This window comes from Pseudopipra pipra, chromosome 2 (genome assembly GCF_036250125.1).
Source record: "Pseudopipra pipra isolate bDixPip1 chromosome 2, bDixPip1.hap1, whole genome shotgun sequence".
Lineage (NCBI taxonomy): Eukaryota > Metazoa > Chordata > Aves > Passeriformes > Pipridae > Pseudopipra > Pseudopipra pipra.
Genome location: NC_087550.1, coordinates 60,231,049 through 60,248,219, shown reverse-complemented (window position 1 = coordinate 60,248,219; position 17,171 = coordinate 60,231,049). Strand labels below are relative to the sequence as shown.

The following is a 17,171-nucleotide window of genomic DNA, read 5'->3' as shown; positions in this document are numbered from 1 at the left end:
TGTTTTCCAGAATTTTGGGTAGGTCTGTGTCTTGATTTCTAAATTCTTCCACTGTGTTTCCACATCTTAATAACATGTGACACTGCTCCATGACTTTTCATTCATCTCCATTTCATTTCCTCCCAAACCACCTTTTCAGCCTAAGATTTACCAGTGTTGATCGTCATGTTTAAGGAAAATGGGAACCCTAGAGACATCTGTGTTGGTCTGTGGGCCGTTTTTAGACTACACCAAAGCTACAATTCTCTCCTCTGACTTTCTTCTCCATGCACTGTAAACTTTGTCTATTTATTGAGGTTTTGGACTATTTGGTGCAATCTCCCTTGACAACATTGTCAAAAGTACCTATAGGTGAGTGAAAATCTAAAATCCCATTCAAAAATTATTTTGATATCTCAAGAGTCAGACACACAAGGTGGTGGAAGTGTCCCAGTATACAAGTGGATAGATTACACAGACATTGTAGTTAAGAGAAGTACCCCATGGCTGGGTACTAAGCAGATTATGACACCTACTTATTTGGTCATTTTTGTCCATTTTACTAATTAAGGACTCTTCAATGGACTTTGGAAATAGGAATCAGGGTCTATGAATCAGTTTCTTGTGTTCATGGAAGGGTGGTTTTTATCATGGAGCCCCCTGGCCAGATTGCTTCCTTGTCATGGACTCGTAGAGTCAGTAAGGTTGGAAGAGACATCCAAGATCATTGAGTCTAACCTTTGAATGAACCATGTCAACTAAACCATAGCACTAACTGCCATGTCCAATCGTTTCTTGAACACTTCAGGGATTCTGACTCCCTGGGCAGCCTGTTCCAATGCTTAACTACCCTTTCAGTGAAAAAATTCTTCCTGATGTCCAGTGTAACCATGAACAAGGGAGGATGGCTTTAAAGTGAAAGAGAGTAGGTTTTGATTAGATATTAGGAAGAAAACCTTTACAGGGAGGATGGTGAGACACTGACACAGATTGCCCAGAGAAGTTGTGGATACCCCATCCATGGAAGCGTGCAAGAGCAGGTTGAATAGGGCTTTGAGCAATCGGGTCTAGTGGAGGATTTCAACCTGCAGGAGGGTGAAACTAGATGATCTTTAAGCTCCCCTCCAAGCCAAACCATTCTGTGATTCTATGGATTATGAGATTATGCAGTTTACCTGCTTAGTTTGTTACTAAGCATCTTGAGCCCTTATTTGTGAAACAAGATGTGAAGCTAGATACAACTTTGAGCTGATTCAGTAGGCCTGTCCATTAAGAACAGAAGACTGGGGAGAAGATTGTGTGTCATGTGCCCCTCTTTGGGAACCTCTGAATTGTCACCTCGAGTTTTCCTCTCTTTTTACTTAAGGACTTCAGTGTTGTGTTAGACTACACTGACTTTTTATCAAATAGCTGGTAGGTATCTGATATGAATTCTCACCTCATCCCCCTCCACAAAAAAAAAAAATAAAAAAAAAAATTGAAGTTAAATAATTCTGAAGGGAAAAGCATTCTCAACAGACTGAATAAAATTCTCCTCCTTTCAGGTTTCTTCATTTTCATTCTCTGATCTCTCTGGGTATGATTTAATCTGTTTTAACATTATCAGTGCCTTCACAGATAGAATCTGCATTTTTAATATTAAAAAAATTAAGAAAATGTTAAAAATCTTTTTTGAGCTTTCTTCCAAAAGTGATTGGCAGCAGTTTTGTTTTTCTCATTACAGGTTCACATCAGACGTTGCTCTCTTGCTTTAGAAAAGATAAAAATTACATTGATATAATGATGATTACTAAAATCATAGTCTTATCTGATTTGCTTTATATTCCATACTGTACTCCTTTCTCCCAATAATCCTTCCACTTTTTAGTATGTTCTCACTGTACTAAAAATGATGCCAGTTTCATTACAGTTATTGAAAACATGCTGGTTAAAATTCTCTTAGCAGTCAGGCTTTTTATATACAATCATGCTTTCCAAGTATTCTTTGAATTGCTCTGTATTAATAACAACTTTTAAAAGGATTTTCCTGCTCTTTGATTGTCCAGTCATACAGTCTTTCTTTCATTTGACAGTGATTAATTCAAAAATATGAGCTTACTTTATGTACAAATTTTAGGTCATCATTAAGCTCTTTGAGAAAGAGATTGAGTCATATAATGTGTTTTTACATTGCAGCCCAGATCTCAGTTGGTGTCACAGAATGCCACTATAATATAAATAAAAATATTAATCATTCATGTCATTAGTTGCCACTATTACTTTCTACCTTGATGCATTTTTAAAAAAAAAATTACATACAAAATAACATCCACAATCCATCCATGAGCTTTTGATTAGCTCATTTAGTCAGTGTGCTCTTGGCTCATTTCTGTACTCATAATTTGTCCAGTAAAGTTCAGCTGGGTATCTATTCTTTCTTAGTTGTCCTTCCATTTTCTGTCTCATGTACACATGTTCTCAAAAGCATTTCTATCCAGGATGCTGTGGCAGTGGCAGAGAATAGAGATGAAAGACTCCATTTATATTTTACCTTGCATTCTTATAGTTCCTCCCTATTTTCTGGCAGTATAACCTTTTGTGGTTGCAACTTGTAATGTTTCACGTAGCTTATTCCTTTGTGTTTCATTTGCTTTGAATTTCTGCATTCCTTCCGTTGTCTGTAGCTTTCACTCCACCTAAAGTCAATACGAATCTTAGTATTGATTTAGCGTGGCCAGAATTTCAACAGAAGCTCTTCTTCTGTTATTTTTAAGACTTTTTTTTTTTAATGTGGACCATTAAATATGCATGGTGCTTTATAGCAAAATAAAAGCACTGCCTTCCAAGAGATTTCAGTCTAAGGCCCTATTTTGACAACTCGTGCCACTTGCCTGGAATTGCAGATTTCTAGATGATGACACAGGGTTCAAGGCAAAGAAGAGTATGCTCTAGTCACATGAAAATCTGTGCTTGGTTTTGAATGCTTTGCTGAGTAGAGATGGAGGTAAGGGCCTGCTGCTTCACAGAACAGAGCTGTAAATGTTTTGTGGAAATAAAGGATAAGGGAAGAGAATATGACACTGGGGCAAGGAAGGAAAGATGAAGGTTCCACCCAAAAGGGTTCCTGAGTTGGCTGTGCATATCACATGGTCTGCACATCTAAAACTGTTCAGACTGCTTATAAGTGATTGAATAAACCTTATAAATATGAATAATCCTATGCAACTATCACCGATTGAAATACTTACTCCTTTCATTATGCACTAGTCGTGCTTCTTGTCAAATCACTGGATTTGTCCCAAATGGGGTAGTTCATGATGATGACAGAGATGTTATGGGGACGGGAAAAGAGTTTTGGAAAGGGATAGACTATGTGGTAGAGAAAGATGGACACACATAGAATGAGGGAACAAAAATACAAAAGGAAGATGAGACTGGAGGCAGTAAAAAAAGAGAGAAGAGGACAAGTCATGGCAGACAAGGTAACATAAAGTATGGAGAACTAAATATTACCACATATGATGTCTGAGACGATTTTTTGTTTTGATTGCCTGAAGAGGCTATGGCTGTTGAAACCTCCTCATCCACCTCCCTATTCTTTTTCTTCAGCAAAAGAAACTGTACTATGGGCAAAACAAACATAACCCTCCTGATCTCCTAGGAACATTCTAATCTGCAAGATCTCTGTGTAATTATTACTTAGAGAGAGTCCCTTCTCTTAATGGGACCTACCAGGGCTTGGTTGCATTTATGATGTTCCTTCATTACAGAGTTCTCTTTTTGGACAGACTTACCAAAACCAATTTTTCCTGCTTTTGCTATTTTTAAATCTGAGGACTGAAAATAAAATCTGTCTAACCATAAATAACAAAAAGAACAGCTAATTAAATGCAGTACATTATAATCTTGTCAAGCTGATGAAGAAAGCATCATTCACTTAATCTTCCTTTGAGTTGGGATGGGGAGATTGTGTGGGTTGGGCTTTTTCTTAGGTTTTTTTCTGATTGTCAACACAAGGTCCATAAAGTCCATTCTGTAAAGTGAGATGGTGGCATTGAAAGAGCAGGTACTGTACATTTGTACCTGCCCTAGTGTGTTGTGCTGGTCTGATGTCAGGCTTCTGTTTGTTGAGAAATGACATGAAGGTGAGGTGGCCTTGTTGAGTTCAAGTGATTTATCACATGGCACAGCACCAGCTCTTACAGTTACACTCAGCTGTCAGTTTCTTTGTTGTAAATTAAACCACGTTTCACAACCCAAAAGATTTTCAAAGCTTAAATTGGAGACAGATTTTTTAGCTAAACCTTGCAGGGCAAATTGGGCTCTCTTTAATCAAATTGCATTTTCTTTTATTTCGGAGTTTAACAGGGAGTGTTCTTCTATTTCTAGAACTACTAATTGTTGATATACATACCTCAGACAAGTTACTGTGCAGATTTCAGTATAAATACAGAAAACAGGGCATTTTTAGTATCCCCATAATGCTCCTTCTTTCACTGTTACTCACTCGATTTCTTAGCCAAGAGAAGAAGAAAGGAAAACAATGGCTCCTGACACTGAGGTTTGATACTCTTACAAGACCAGGGATTATAATATGTGTTGTAGTATAAGGACTTTTTCTGTTCTTTGTCTGTGTGGAAGAATCTGCTTATTGTATTACGAAAAAGTATTTCTTCCTGCATTACTCAGGTGTAGACCACCAACATTCGCTCAGTCTCTTAATAATCCATGCAAGCACATGGACTAGAACTGGTCTGAGTCAGATGGAATAGGAAGGGATATCAACCATTAACCCAGGCATGCCTCCTTGTGGTCTCAAGCACTGTAGGCCTAGTCAAAGGGAAATACAGAAATAATTTAGGGAGAGGACATGCTTTCTAGTGCTCTGGTAGGTAAGACAGGGTAGATGGAAGAGGAAAACATCCTTGTTCCTCTGGTAGGTTTTGTAATTGCTCTCTGCAATGCTGACACCTCTGCATCAGAGTGAGAGCAAAAAAGGTGAGACTGCTAATAAAGGATGACCCCCCTGACTTTATCTGTAGGATTAAATTAAGTTGAGCTAGGGCAGGCTTGCCCATACTGTTCAAATGTAAGAAAGCTGTTGCTCTGGGCCAGCTAGGATTTTCCCACACACTGTAGGTATAGTTCAGAGTTTGATGCAGGACAAGTAGTTTCCCAGAAAAGCATCTTTTTTGTGGAGAGAGAAGGGTTGCTGCTGCAGGGACACTTGGCATCTTGTGCCAGTTGGTTTCAGAGAACAAGAATGGTCCCTGGCTGGTTTTGATCACTAGTACAGATGTAGCTGTTAGGAGCAGGGCAGGTTGAGGAATGGCATCCTTGCAAGCTGACCGCCCACACAGCAAAATGATTTGGGAGATAAATCACTGGAAGCAACATTCTTTTGGTCTGTCCAAAAAGGTGGAATTTGGGGATATAATAGTGAAGTCCTCTGGTTTGCTCCTTTATCATGCTATGTCTTAACACTATGTCTTAAGGAACCTATTGGCATCCAGGCAGCATCCACACCAAACAGTAGCTTTCTTTACTCTGATGGAGTTGCAGCTGTGATTCACCTTCTTTTTTTATACCTCTGGATTTTTTTTTTTAATTTTTTTTTTAAAAACCTCAGCAAAACCAATGTAAACAACTATGCCATTTATTTGTAGCAGATAAGTTATTTCGCACTGCTGTCAAAATCTATATCTTCATTATACAAATCTATAATGGCATTTGCTTGTGTATGCTGCTGATGACCTACAGTATGCTTTACTTTAGAACCCATCCCTTGCATTATCTGCAGTCTTCTCCAGGGTGGTATTTCCAACTTTTGTTTTCCTCTGCTAGTCAAAGGCAATCACATCTGTTTCTCCCTCTGTGGCATGTGAATTGAGTCAAAGGGAGAGGCTGCACGTTTTCAACTGCAAATGTGAGAAAGGCAAAGTCTTTTGTGAAAGTATCAGTAGCATAACCAGAAGACTGAGGGTTTGGCCCCAATTAATTAAAATAATAAATGTTTCATTACTCTGCAATCTGTCTAACATTTCTCTTACTCATGTCACGTCGTTTGCCTACGTGGAATTTTAGCCTTAGACATAATGCTGAGTTCTGTTCAGTTCATTACAAATGCCTTTCAGAACTGTTGCCAGAAATATTTTCTTCCCTATCCAAAACTGACCTGAATACTCCAGTCACTACAGCACCTAGCCTTGACTACTGTAATTCCTTGGTTTGCTGGGCTTGAAGCCAAATCGACTGGCAGACTGCAGCTTAGTCAGAATTCAACAAAAGGCTTCTGACCCAAACCATGCCAACTCTATATCCTCCCTGTGCTGCGAATCTATATTTGAAAAGCATGTTATGCATTTACTGTAACAGTTTCCTTTACAATGTAATTTTATGGGTGGAATTTTTCTTTTACCCTTCATGTCAACTGTCACACTCTTATAGAATTTTTCTGAGCTAAATTGCCATATATTCTACCCTTACACTTACAGTAATTTATTGCAAAGCGCTTTTCATCCTGTATCCCTAACTGGTGGAATTTGGAGAGAAATTATACGTGGAATCCGATTATTTTATCTGCCAGAAAAGACTTTTGTTTTTATTTTAACATATTATTTTTCAGCTTCTATTTTGTTTCTTTTTTTTAATTATAAATTATATTATATTATATATATTATAAAATAGTATGTATGGCAGCTTATAATGTAATAAGCAAAGGAAAAATTGAGTACTTCTTCTCTCCTGAACTCAAGGATAAATTTCAGCCTTCCCTCAGTCATGTATTTAAAATAGCCTGCTTGGTAAATATAATGCAGGCTAAAAGTGTTCTCTCTACCTCTTAATCTACAGATGAGTCTGTGCTTTGGTTCTCATTTATTTCTATTCTTCTTTGGTAGTATAATTTTCAAATAATCTATATCAAATATTCTCTGGCCCTGGAGATATACTAGTTTTCCCTTTACTACAATCTTCTATGCAACTTCAGCAGGCGTTGTTTAAGGCACTTTTGTTGATATTCCTAGTTTTTCTGGTTGTTTTTACATTTATTCTTGATAACAATAACTTATCCTGGTAGCACCCTTTATGGCAGCAGAAACTGAGGCTTAAATATTCTTTTAATGTACTTACTATGAGCTGGCACCTGTAATAAAGTGTGTAGTAGTTGCACTGCATTGACACTTGCATATCATTCTGGATTTAGTTGTTTGGGTCTTTTTAGTTATTTATAACACAGCAGAAAAGCAATTAGATAATAATCCTTTGTCTGAAACATGCCACAGAAATTACCAACCACAGAATAAGTCATTAGGAAAGCTGCAATTGCTTACATCCTGTAAGTTATATTGATAGGAAAAACAATGACATGTTATGGACCCTTCCAGAACGATGCATTTTTTTAAAATCCTAATTTAGTAAGGAAACAGCTTAGCATGTGGTCAGTGAAAATTTGATATAGCACAGAATTCAGTAACAGATGTTTGACAATTAATATTTCATGTTACTTAATAATTCTACTTATCAGTCACAGTTGACAGTACAGTGCATCCTGGAGTTCAAGGTGCCTTAGAGAGATTGATATGACCTGTTATTTAGTTTTGGAAATTTCTTTCTAGAGATCAGGAAATAATCTGAAAACTATGGTCAGCAGCAAGACTGGGAACAATTGTTTCACTCAGATTCTGCAGATATCAGTCCAAAATTTGGGGCCTCTCTTTGCCCAAGTTTTACCCAGATATAAAATAAAAATTAGTTAACTGGAGAGTTTCTCAGATACTATAAACCTTTCATGGCTTCCTCTTAGGGATGAATCTACCATCCCTACAGGCTGTGTGCTGATGGATCGCTTACCCATACAAATTCGATACTGATCAGAAGTGAGTATATTGTATCTTGTCTTCCAATTACACAGAGCACAAGCATTATGCCAGCTTTAGGTTTCCTGGGTATCTATGGCAAAATAAACAAATCTTAGTGCAACATGAGCAAATGTGAACTGGCAGAACGGGTTTATATTGAATTGCCCTCTCATAACACGTGAATACAGATTTTGATGCAATACAAAAAGATGTGAAGGCACTTTCCTGTACTGTCAAATCATGGCTTTGGCTGCTGTTTAGCTCTAATGTAATGGTTGGAGGCCTTTTATGTTGGGTGTTACCTGTGGGTATTTGCAATACTTCATAGCCTAGATAGCTGTGAATGTTGAAATGGCTGTACATACACTGACACTTTCTTTGAATAGCATACTGGGATATTGGTCTTTGATACATACTAATTTAGTATACTCCTCCACATTTCCCTTTTTTTAAAATCCCTAGCTGCCAGTTTCATAAAGTTTCTTTAAATGCCTTGATTTTTAGCATGTGATACTCATACTATCCTACTTCCTATAGTTTTTTTAATTCCTAAAAGTTAAGTAAGTGAAGCAGATGCTTCTTCTGTTCACTTTGTCTCCTGCAGTTATACAAGAAAAACTCTTTGACATCTTCCTAGCTTGTGTTTCCATTGAGGAGAGTTTCTGAAATAGTCGGATAATGACTTTTGATAAATCTTAACACCTGTTCACATAATGGAAATTAAACACTTTAAAGTTCAAATGTTTTTCAAAATTCAGATGATCTTATTAATACTTATTAGTGGAAAATGGCAAACCAGCTCTTTCTCATATCTTTGTGAATCTTTTCTACTTGAATTTCCACTTGCAAACTGAAAACAGATTGTTAATTAAGCAAAATTTTCTGAGCACCTGGGTCATCAACACAACGATAGTAATTAAATTCTAGCCGCAGTTTCTATACACATAATAATAGAGTGCTTTACCATTTTCATTCTTTTCAAATTAATTGAATAAATGTACACAGTGTAACTTCCTTGATACATCCACTCTTCAGTCCAAGCAAGTTCTAATGGGCTGAAATTATCACATCTGCCTTTAAAACTTGAATGGATTACAAATGGATCAGATCACCACAGTAATGTTGAGGCATATTCTTTAGTAAAACTGCATATACATATTAATTTAAAAGAAAATTAACTACATTTATTTTCTATGACTTTAGAAGGTAAATCATCCCTGAAAGAAAAGCTTCCATATGTGATTCAAAACATTATAATCTTCCTGAATATTGCAGAACCCAACAGAAGTGGTAAAAAAAAGAGAGTAGAATAAATATGCTCCTATTCAAATGAGTGAGGTTAATTTTCAGATCTAGAGGTGAAGATACATAACTGCTTTAGTAGGTGAGTTCACCATTTTAGCAAGGGTAGGTTGTTATGTATAATAAGATTCTCTACATCTCTGACTCAAGAAAAGTCAGAGAGCAGATACTGATCAACTCAATGAGGGACCAGATCAGAGGGCGCTAAGGCACGCCTGCCACCACTTTTCATTGAGAGGTGGGTGGTGCTGCAAGCTTCAACTTTATAAAACAGGGGACATCATTTCAAGCCAGGAATATAAAGAGATAAATAGCCAAGAACCTCGTTAAAGAGTTGAAGCATTTTTCAGTTTTTCATAGTTTGGCACAGCTGCTCATTCAGGAGCACAGCCCAGGTCATTTGTAGAAAATCTGAATTTCTTGGTGGTCCTTCAGTTAACTGTGCTGAGATCAAAGCAACTTACCTGTTGGCCATTTTTAGTCAAGTCACTGTTGTGGAAAGACAATGTTGCTTCTTACTGATGTGAAGAGAAAGAAAAGAGTGTTGAGAGAAAAGCTTTCTCAATTGAGATGAACAAATAGCTAAAAGCTTAAGAATCTTAATTGTCCTAGGTAATTGACCTAAATATAGATGTTTGGGTTCAAAACAAATGCATTGGAATTGAATGAAGGAAGCCCATTTCACATCTCTTCTTCATCTTATCCAAAAAAAAAAAATGTCTGTTCACGTACGTAACCATACATAGGCAATGGACACAGGACAGAATGATCTACCACAGGTGAGCCCATTTATATTAAATAGCAAAGAAGCAGCATCTGCAGCCACAGAATGCAGTGTTAATGTGTGCTTTTGCCCTTCCTGTCTGCTGACAAATTCCCACTATCAGATAGTCACCCTTCAAAGCAGAGTCTGCTTGTCTTTCACACTTTCATTCGTACAGCCTGCTCTATACAGCTGCCACAGGGGAACATGTGTCAGCTTTATGTGTCGAGTTTTATTTCTATGGTCGCACCCCTATAGCCACACACGCAAAGGCATGTGCCAGCACAAGGAGTTGTAGCAGACATCAGGGGGAAGCAGCTGCATGCACGGTTTTTGGCACAGTTATAAGTTGCATAGACTAAAGTTATGGAGACAGACTTGAAGGGAGACATCTCCAACATTGATACAATGTAAGTACAAAAGACACATCATTGGATGGATATTGATGATGTTGTTTCAGTAATGACATCATCCATAGACTCCTAGTGTCTTTGCTTTGCTTCTCTATAGTGATCACAACATAAATTGCTTGTCTTGTTTGACTTCCTTGTTCACCAAAGTTGAGCAGATTGTCGCCGTTTTCAACGCTTCTACCAGACAAAAAGCTTGGGACCATTTCTCGAAAGCCCAGCGAAAGAACATAGACATTTGGCGAAAGCATTCTGAGGTTGGTGATTTTATTTTTACCTTCTATCCATCATCTCGCAGCTGGATTGACACAGAACGGGTGTGATTATAGCTGGACAGAGTGTATTTGGCAATATTTACAGCTACCATTTTAGCTGTTAATCAATTCGCCGTTTACAGTCTCATCTACAGTATAAATTGCTCCCATTGCTCTCATTATGATAATAGTCGTTAAATAACATTAAGACAGAGAGCAATGTGTTTTTATTTTTCATTCAAAATTTGGGAAATCATTGGAAGATTATGTTTACTATCTAAAATAATGAACTCAAGTAGTGAAATTAGGAACAACATTTTCAACTAAGGAAAGAATTAAGAATTATTCCTGAAAAAATATCTTTTTAAGAGTCATCGTTATCTGTTCTTAGAAGTATTCTATAGCACAGATTTTTTTTCATTGTGCCATTATATGGTCATCGTAAGATGACTTTGAGTGAAAATAAAATAGAAAATTTCTCTCCTAAATAATTATTTAAGTGTATTAAGTCCAGAATTACAACATATTCCTTCCTATTTGTTTTATGCGTATCTTTTAAAAAGTAGATACATAACTTATTCTAAATACTATGCTTGCAAAGAAGCCAATATAAATGTAATCATACTACCACACAGAGTGCATATGTGACTGTCATAAGCATAAGTGGAGGAAATGGGATTCTAACTCCCCTTGCTGCGAGTGGCAGCAAAGGAAGCACTAGACCTCATCCTGTGTTTTGGTCATCCAGCTTTCGTTTTAATTCAGTATATACGCTATGAGCCTGTATTTTAAAAAGTAAGTACCGCTGTCTTTGTTTTCTTTCTTTCTACTTCCTTTTTTTTTAATATGGGCAATTTACATGCACTTGGTTTACCTTCATGTAGTACAGAGTATTACTATCACAGTCCTCTAAATGATTTTTCTCTGTCTCAGAATAAAAACTTTAGAAGGTAAGGTGCACTTATTTAATTATTTTGTAGTACACTTGTAAAATAAGTGTTGTACACTTAGTTTGAGAAACACTAAAGTGCGGTGATATAAATCATTTGGATAATGTTTTAAGTGTCCATTAACTAATGCTAAATTACAGCTGAATACCAATGACACTAAATGTAACATCCACATGAATACCAAATGAATACTTTATTATCAGTGCTATTATGGTGAATACCAAATGACTTCAATAATGGGACACTTAAAATAACATGTTAGCATAATTTATTGGTACAAACTGTATTTTGCATTTTATTCACAAATATTTCAAATATGTAGTGGATAAAGCCTTTGTTCAATTGAAAGTTGGGAAGTTGGGGGTTGATGTTTGTCTTATCTTTTAGAGACATATGAAAATATGCTTTGTTAGTTCATTAATTATGTTGACTATCCCTTCTTAAAATAACTTTCTGTAAAGGGATGTGGTGTGACATTCATTTGCTGGTTTCTAAATATTTAATAAACTGAAATGTATAAGAGTTAGACTTTCCGGAAATGTTAATTCTCTGCTCATTTTTTCAAATATTATTGCCTTTCGTTTTTCTAAGAAGAGGACAACTAAAACAATTCAAAACCATGTGAATATATTCTGGAAATGCCTGTTTTTCAGATATGAAATATGTTGAAAATATACCAAATGGTATCTTTGATTTAAATCGTATTTCCTAACCATGATATTGTTTGCTGATTTTTTTAATTACTTGATCACCTTCCTTTTTTTCTGAATTTGGGAAAGCTTTGCTAGAAACACAAACCCAAAACAAACACTCATACACACAGACATTCTCCATGGAAAATTATTGACTTTGCTGACAATGTAGACATTGATGCATCAAGGACATTTGTCCCCTAATGAGGGAGTAAATATAAGCGGGTGTCTGCTCATGTATGCAGTAATACTTCCCCAGAAAAAGGTACAGGTGGCCTTTTCCAATAAGGAATTCAGAAATGACTTGCCAGTTTCTTCAGAGATGCTTCTGATTTCATGAGACCCTGATTGACAATTTACCTTTTTAATCATTTTTTTTAGAAATTTGAAATTATTCTCCTGTAAAACGCCCACTAATTAGCTTCCTTGCCTTTGTTGGGATTAATGGGCACAGATAGATTTTTTCAGGATATTTGAGATCTGCCAGTGAACTAATGAGACAGCTCAAGAGAAACGCCTTCCCTTTTTTCACGCAGTCCCTCTCTGACAGCTTATTGTTAATTGCATGGAGCAGTTGTCGGACTCCTCAATGCTGTCTCCTCCTTCCACGCGACTCTTCCTTGTTTCAAAGATTTTAAACCACCTCTTTGGGAATTAAGCTCTTTGTTGGCAGAAAAATTAGCTGTCTGCGGATGGACAAAGCCTACACTAATCACAGTGCAGCATCCCCATGTTACACCTGACAGGATTATTAGGACAAAACAGAGTCCTCTCAATCTTCTCAGTGCTGCCATTAAAAAGCCAGTTGCTACACCCGCACCAGCTTTTCTACCCAGAACAAAGACTGTCTAGACTCCTACAAAGCCTGCGTGCCTGCCGATCGTTTTCCTGGTGACATGCGCAGGGGCTGCCCGCCTGCCTGCCTGCACGCCTGCCTGCCCTTGCAGTGGTCACCCAGAGACCGAGCTGTCCATGCTGGCACTCATTTTGGATCAAGATGCAAAGATTTTCAGGACAGTGTTACGGGACTGAGTCTTTTAAAGCCGAGGCAATCTGGGCAATAGAGACAGAGGGTGAGATTCCTTTGGCCAGCATTAAGCATCTACAATACAGAGAGCTCCATCTGCATTGACTGCTCTCAGATGCCTTTGCCATAAGCACAGACACTTTTAGGATGCAGTTAAAATGACTTTGTTTAATGGAGACACCTACATTTGGCCAAATGAATAATACTCCAAGTGGCATTGGGAATCAAGAATTAGATATACCTTAAGCTGGCTCACAATCTTTATTAGTCTGCTTTATACACAATTTTAAGTACTACTATCCCTGCTGTTAAAGCATTCTGCTATGTTTAGCAGACCTAAAGATCACTCAACACTGAAAGTCACTTTCTCTCTTGTTTTCCCTGAGTCTTAGCTTTGATAAAGTCAGTTCTTTCACAGGAAGAATTCCCTGTGCTTCTGTTGTTTTAAATATTCATACACAAATAAATATGATTACAATGATAAATGATGTATAATTAAAATCAGAGCAGTATTAAAAACAGATACTAAATAATACATAATGACTTTTTGGAAGTTCATACTGACAGAAGATAATTTTGGGTTTTAGGAGCTCCGAAATGCACACAGTGAACAGCTCATGGGAATCCGCCGGGAAGAGGAGATGGAAATGTCTGATGATGACAGTGGTGACAATCCCAGTAAAAAGCTGAGAGTAGATGATTCAGGTAAAGTCAAACCCCTCTATAATGTCAAGTATATTCAAGTGTTGTTTTATCAAAAGCAAACAAATACTTATATATGAGAAGTGACATGTTAATATCTGATTAGATAAGACAGTATCTTATTTTAAACCCTCACAAATTATTTATTTGAATGATGCAAGCTGTCTCTATGAGGTGTCTGTCACCTGCTATGTTCTATAATGATGAAAATTCTCCAGTTCTGCCCTTACCTGGAAGCATTTTTTCTTTACTGCACTCTCTGCAGTCTTGCATGACATTATTTCATTCCATCATTGTAACAATGTCTTATTATGAGACGAGTTGAATTTATGCTTTGGTCAGTATTCTCTAAGCCTTACCCTTCTTTTCAACGAGGACATAATAATCTCTAATCTCTATAACAAATGCGCCATACCATTTGAACTGAGCGTTTTTGGTCACATACTGCACTTCTAAGGGTACCTATTTCACAATACGGTACTGCATTCTGCATGAATTGACACTCATTAGATAGGTATCAGGGATGAAAGAACAAGGGGGCATATAATGTGAATAAAGAAAAGGAACTTTTTCAGCCTTCTGCAGATACACTGCTATCCAGGGTGGACACCAAGGGGTAGCTCAGAAGCTACCTGAGTTACTAACTGGCAACATGATCCAGATGGATGCTTTGCTCTATTTCTTGTCATTGGCTAATAAATTTGTGAGTAGCTAAACAACTTGTTTAGATGCACATCTACAGAAAGAAAATTTACAGGAGCTGAAGCCAAAGCTTGACTGGAAACTGCCAGACAGCAGTGAACTTTAAGGAAGATAAAGAAGGAAGGAGTAATATGGAAAGAAACTGAGAGTCTCCATTAGGATAATTCTAATCTAATCCTTTGCATACAGGTACCATATTAAGAAAGGAAAGAATTTCATCCATTAAACTGTTTCAAGTCCTATTATGCTAGTCAAAAAGTGTGAATTCAAGCTTACATAGAGAAGAACTCTTTGGCTCCTCCTGTGACAAGATGCTCTGTGAGGTCAAAAGACTCCAGAAGTAAAGACCAAAGGAAGCAGTGTCATCCTAGCAAAGAATTTTTTACTGTGACATCTCTCTTGAAGGGAGATTTAATATTTTTCCTGGAATAAAAATTCAAAAATAAAATCTGTAAAGGGTGGCCTTAATTTTTGCTTGGCTAATCGTATGGATTTGGATTTTCCAGACAACACTAAGAAGGTTTTTGGAGCTGAGACAGTAGGTCACTGCAGTCAGCAATTTTTATGACTGTATAATCATCTTACCTTAGCTGTGTCCACTCTTATGGAAGAAAGTCATTAGAATTAACAACAGGAAAGTAGAGCCAGAAATACCTACAGCCTGCATGCCAGAAGAGGAGCAACAATGTTTTGAACTGTCACACCTATCAATACAGCCAGGTTTAACATATGCATGCTTAGGGCTACGCTGGTCATTCCTTTTGTAACATCACAAATTGAAAAGTGTGTTTGGTTTTCTTGCATGAAAAAAGACATTTCTATCAAAAGCTTTGATATGTGAGATTTCTACAGCATTCCATCCAAAATAATTTCAGTATTTTTACTGTTACAATGTGAGCACTTGAGTGATAAAAGTAGCAAACCCACTACTGTGTAGCATTCTAAATTAAAATTTAGCTATATGAATCCATTTGAGTACTTGTCCATCATTGTTCATTGTACCATTCATCATCCTCTTGATCTCCGTGGAGTTGATCCATCCTGCTGCATATGTAGTCATCCAGTTCTAAAATTAATGTTATAGCTTTCTTCTTTCAACACTACACTCTCAACTAAAGAAGTGCATTTGGTTCTGTCAATGACAATAGAGGAAAATTGGAGTTAAACCACAAGAGTTACTGGGTAGAAAACATTGGTAAATGAAAATAAACTCAGATAAGGCCTTTTTTTTACTATTATTTTTATGTACAGAAAAATGATTTTTCCTTCCTTCTCTTGGCATTTTTTTAAAGTTACTATTTGTATTAGCTGCCTTCTCTTTTTCTTTTTTTTTTCTCTCTTTTTGAGTATGTCACTTCAGAACTACTGCTTTTTCTAACTGGAGTGGCTATTTGTAATGACAGTAGCCTCTGTTCTACAAAGAATGTCTTTTAAAAAATCTTTTATCACAAAGAAACAATTCTACACAGTAAGAAAACATAGGCACTCTCTTTATTTTTAACCCCTTTTCTTAAAATGTTAGTCTAAATACTTAATCATGGGAAGAGCAAGGCTTGAATAACACAAAGAAGGTATTGTGCCTCTTCAATTCAAGTGCAGCACACACACATAATGGTTTAAAAGTCTAAATCTGAAAGTGAGTGAAGCAATGAGACACGATGAATTGATTTGGATGGTTCCAGAGCTCTGGACTGCCTGTTCTGCCATTCCAACAATATTCTTGAGGACATTATTTTTCAGCCTGCCCTTCTTGACAGTGAGAACAAGACTTCAGGGAAGTTATCATCCCCAAGTAACAGAGATTCCCCCAGGCTTCAGTATCTGTGTCAGGTCTTTTTTCACTGTTTCCCCTGGTTATGTAACCCCTAGTACTAGAAGGCTTAATTAATTCAAAAATTTAGAATGGGTTCTAAGGCCTCATTCTGTCTTCTTAAAATGTAATTTCAGGAGTCTCTCAGCATAATTTCTTCTGCGTATGTCACATCTTCTCATAGCTAGACTGGGACTGGTTAGAATGAAAACCGTCCTCTAGGATATCTGAAGAGAAACCTATTCACAACCTTGAGAAAAAGAGGGTGGATTCCAGCCCCAACATTTCAAAATGCAGTGCAACACCTCTAAGCCCTGAGGCTGGGAAAAAGTACTTCAGTATCTGAATACTTATCCAGAGTTACTGGACTTTGGGGTTCAGAGTGTTGTGGTTTAACCTAGCTGGCAACAAAGTATGACTCAGCTGCTCATTCAATCCCCCAGCCCAGTGGAATGGGGAGGAGAATCAGAAAAAAATAATAACTTGTGGGTTGAGATAAGAACAGTTTAATAATGGAACAAAATGTAACAACAACAACAAGAACAGCAACAGTAGCAGTAGTAGCAGTAGTAGTAGTAGTAGTAGTAGTAGTAGTAGTAGTAGTAATGAAAAGGAGAGATGGATATAAAACCCAAGACGAAGAAGTGATGCAAAATACCACTGCTCACTACCTGCTGACCGATGCCCAGCCACCTGTCCCCAGCAGCAATTTGCCCCTTCCAATGAACTACCCTCAATTTAT

At 37.1% G+C, this 17,171-nt stretch overlaps 1 protein-coding gene across 7 annotated transcripts in view; it reads left to right on the top strand.

Moving 5' to 3' along the window:
* The window catches only part of ENOX1 (ecto-NOX disulfide-thiol exchanger 1), a 361,204-nt gene that overhangs the window by 285,292 nt on the left and 58,741 nt on the right, over positions 1-17,171 (top strand). For all 7 annotated transcript variants that reach the window (XM_064645691.1, XM_064645690.1, XM_064645686.1 and 4 more), the window contains 2 exons: positions 10,443-10,549; positions 13,803-13,920. In XM_064645691.1, coding sequence (XP_064501761.1) covers positions 10,443-10,549; positions 13,803-13,920 — 225 coding nt within the window. The remainder of the gene's footprint in view (positions 1-10,442; positions 10,550-13,802; positions 13,921-17,171) is intronic.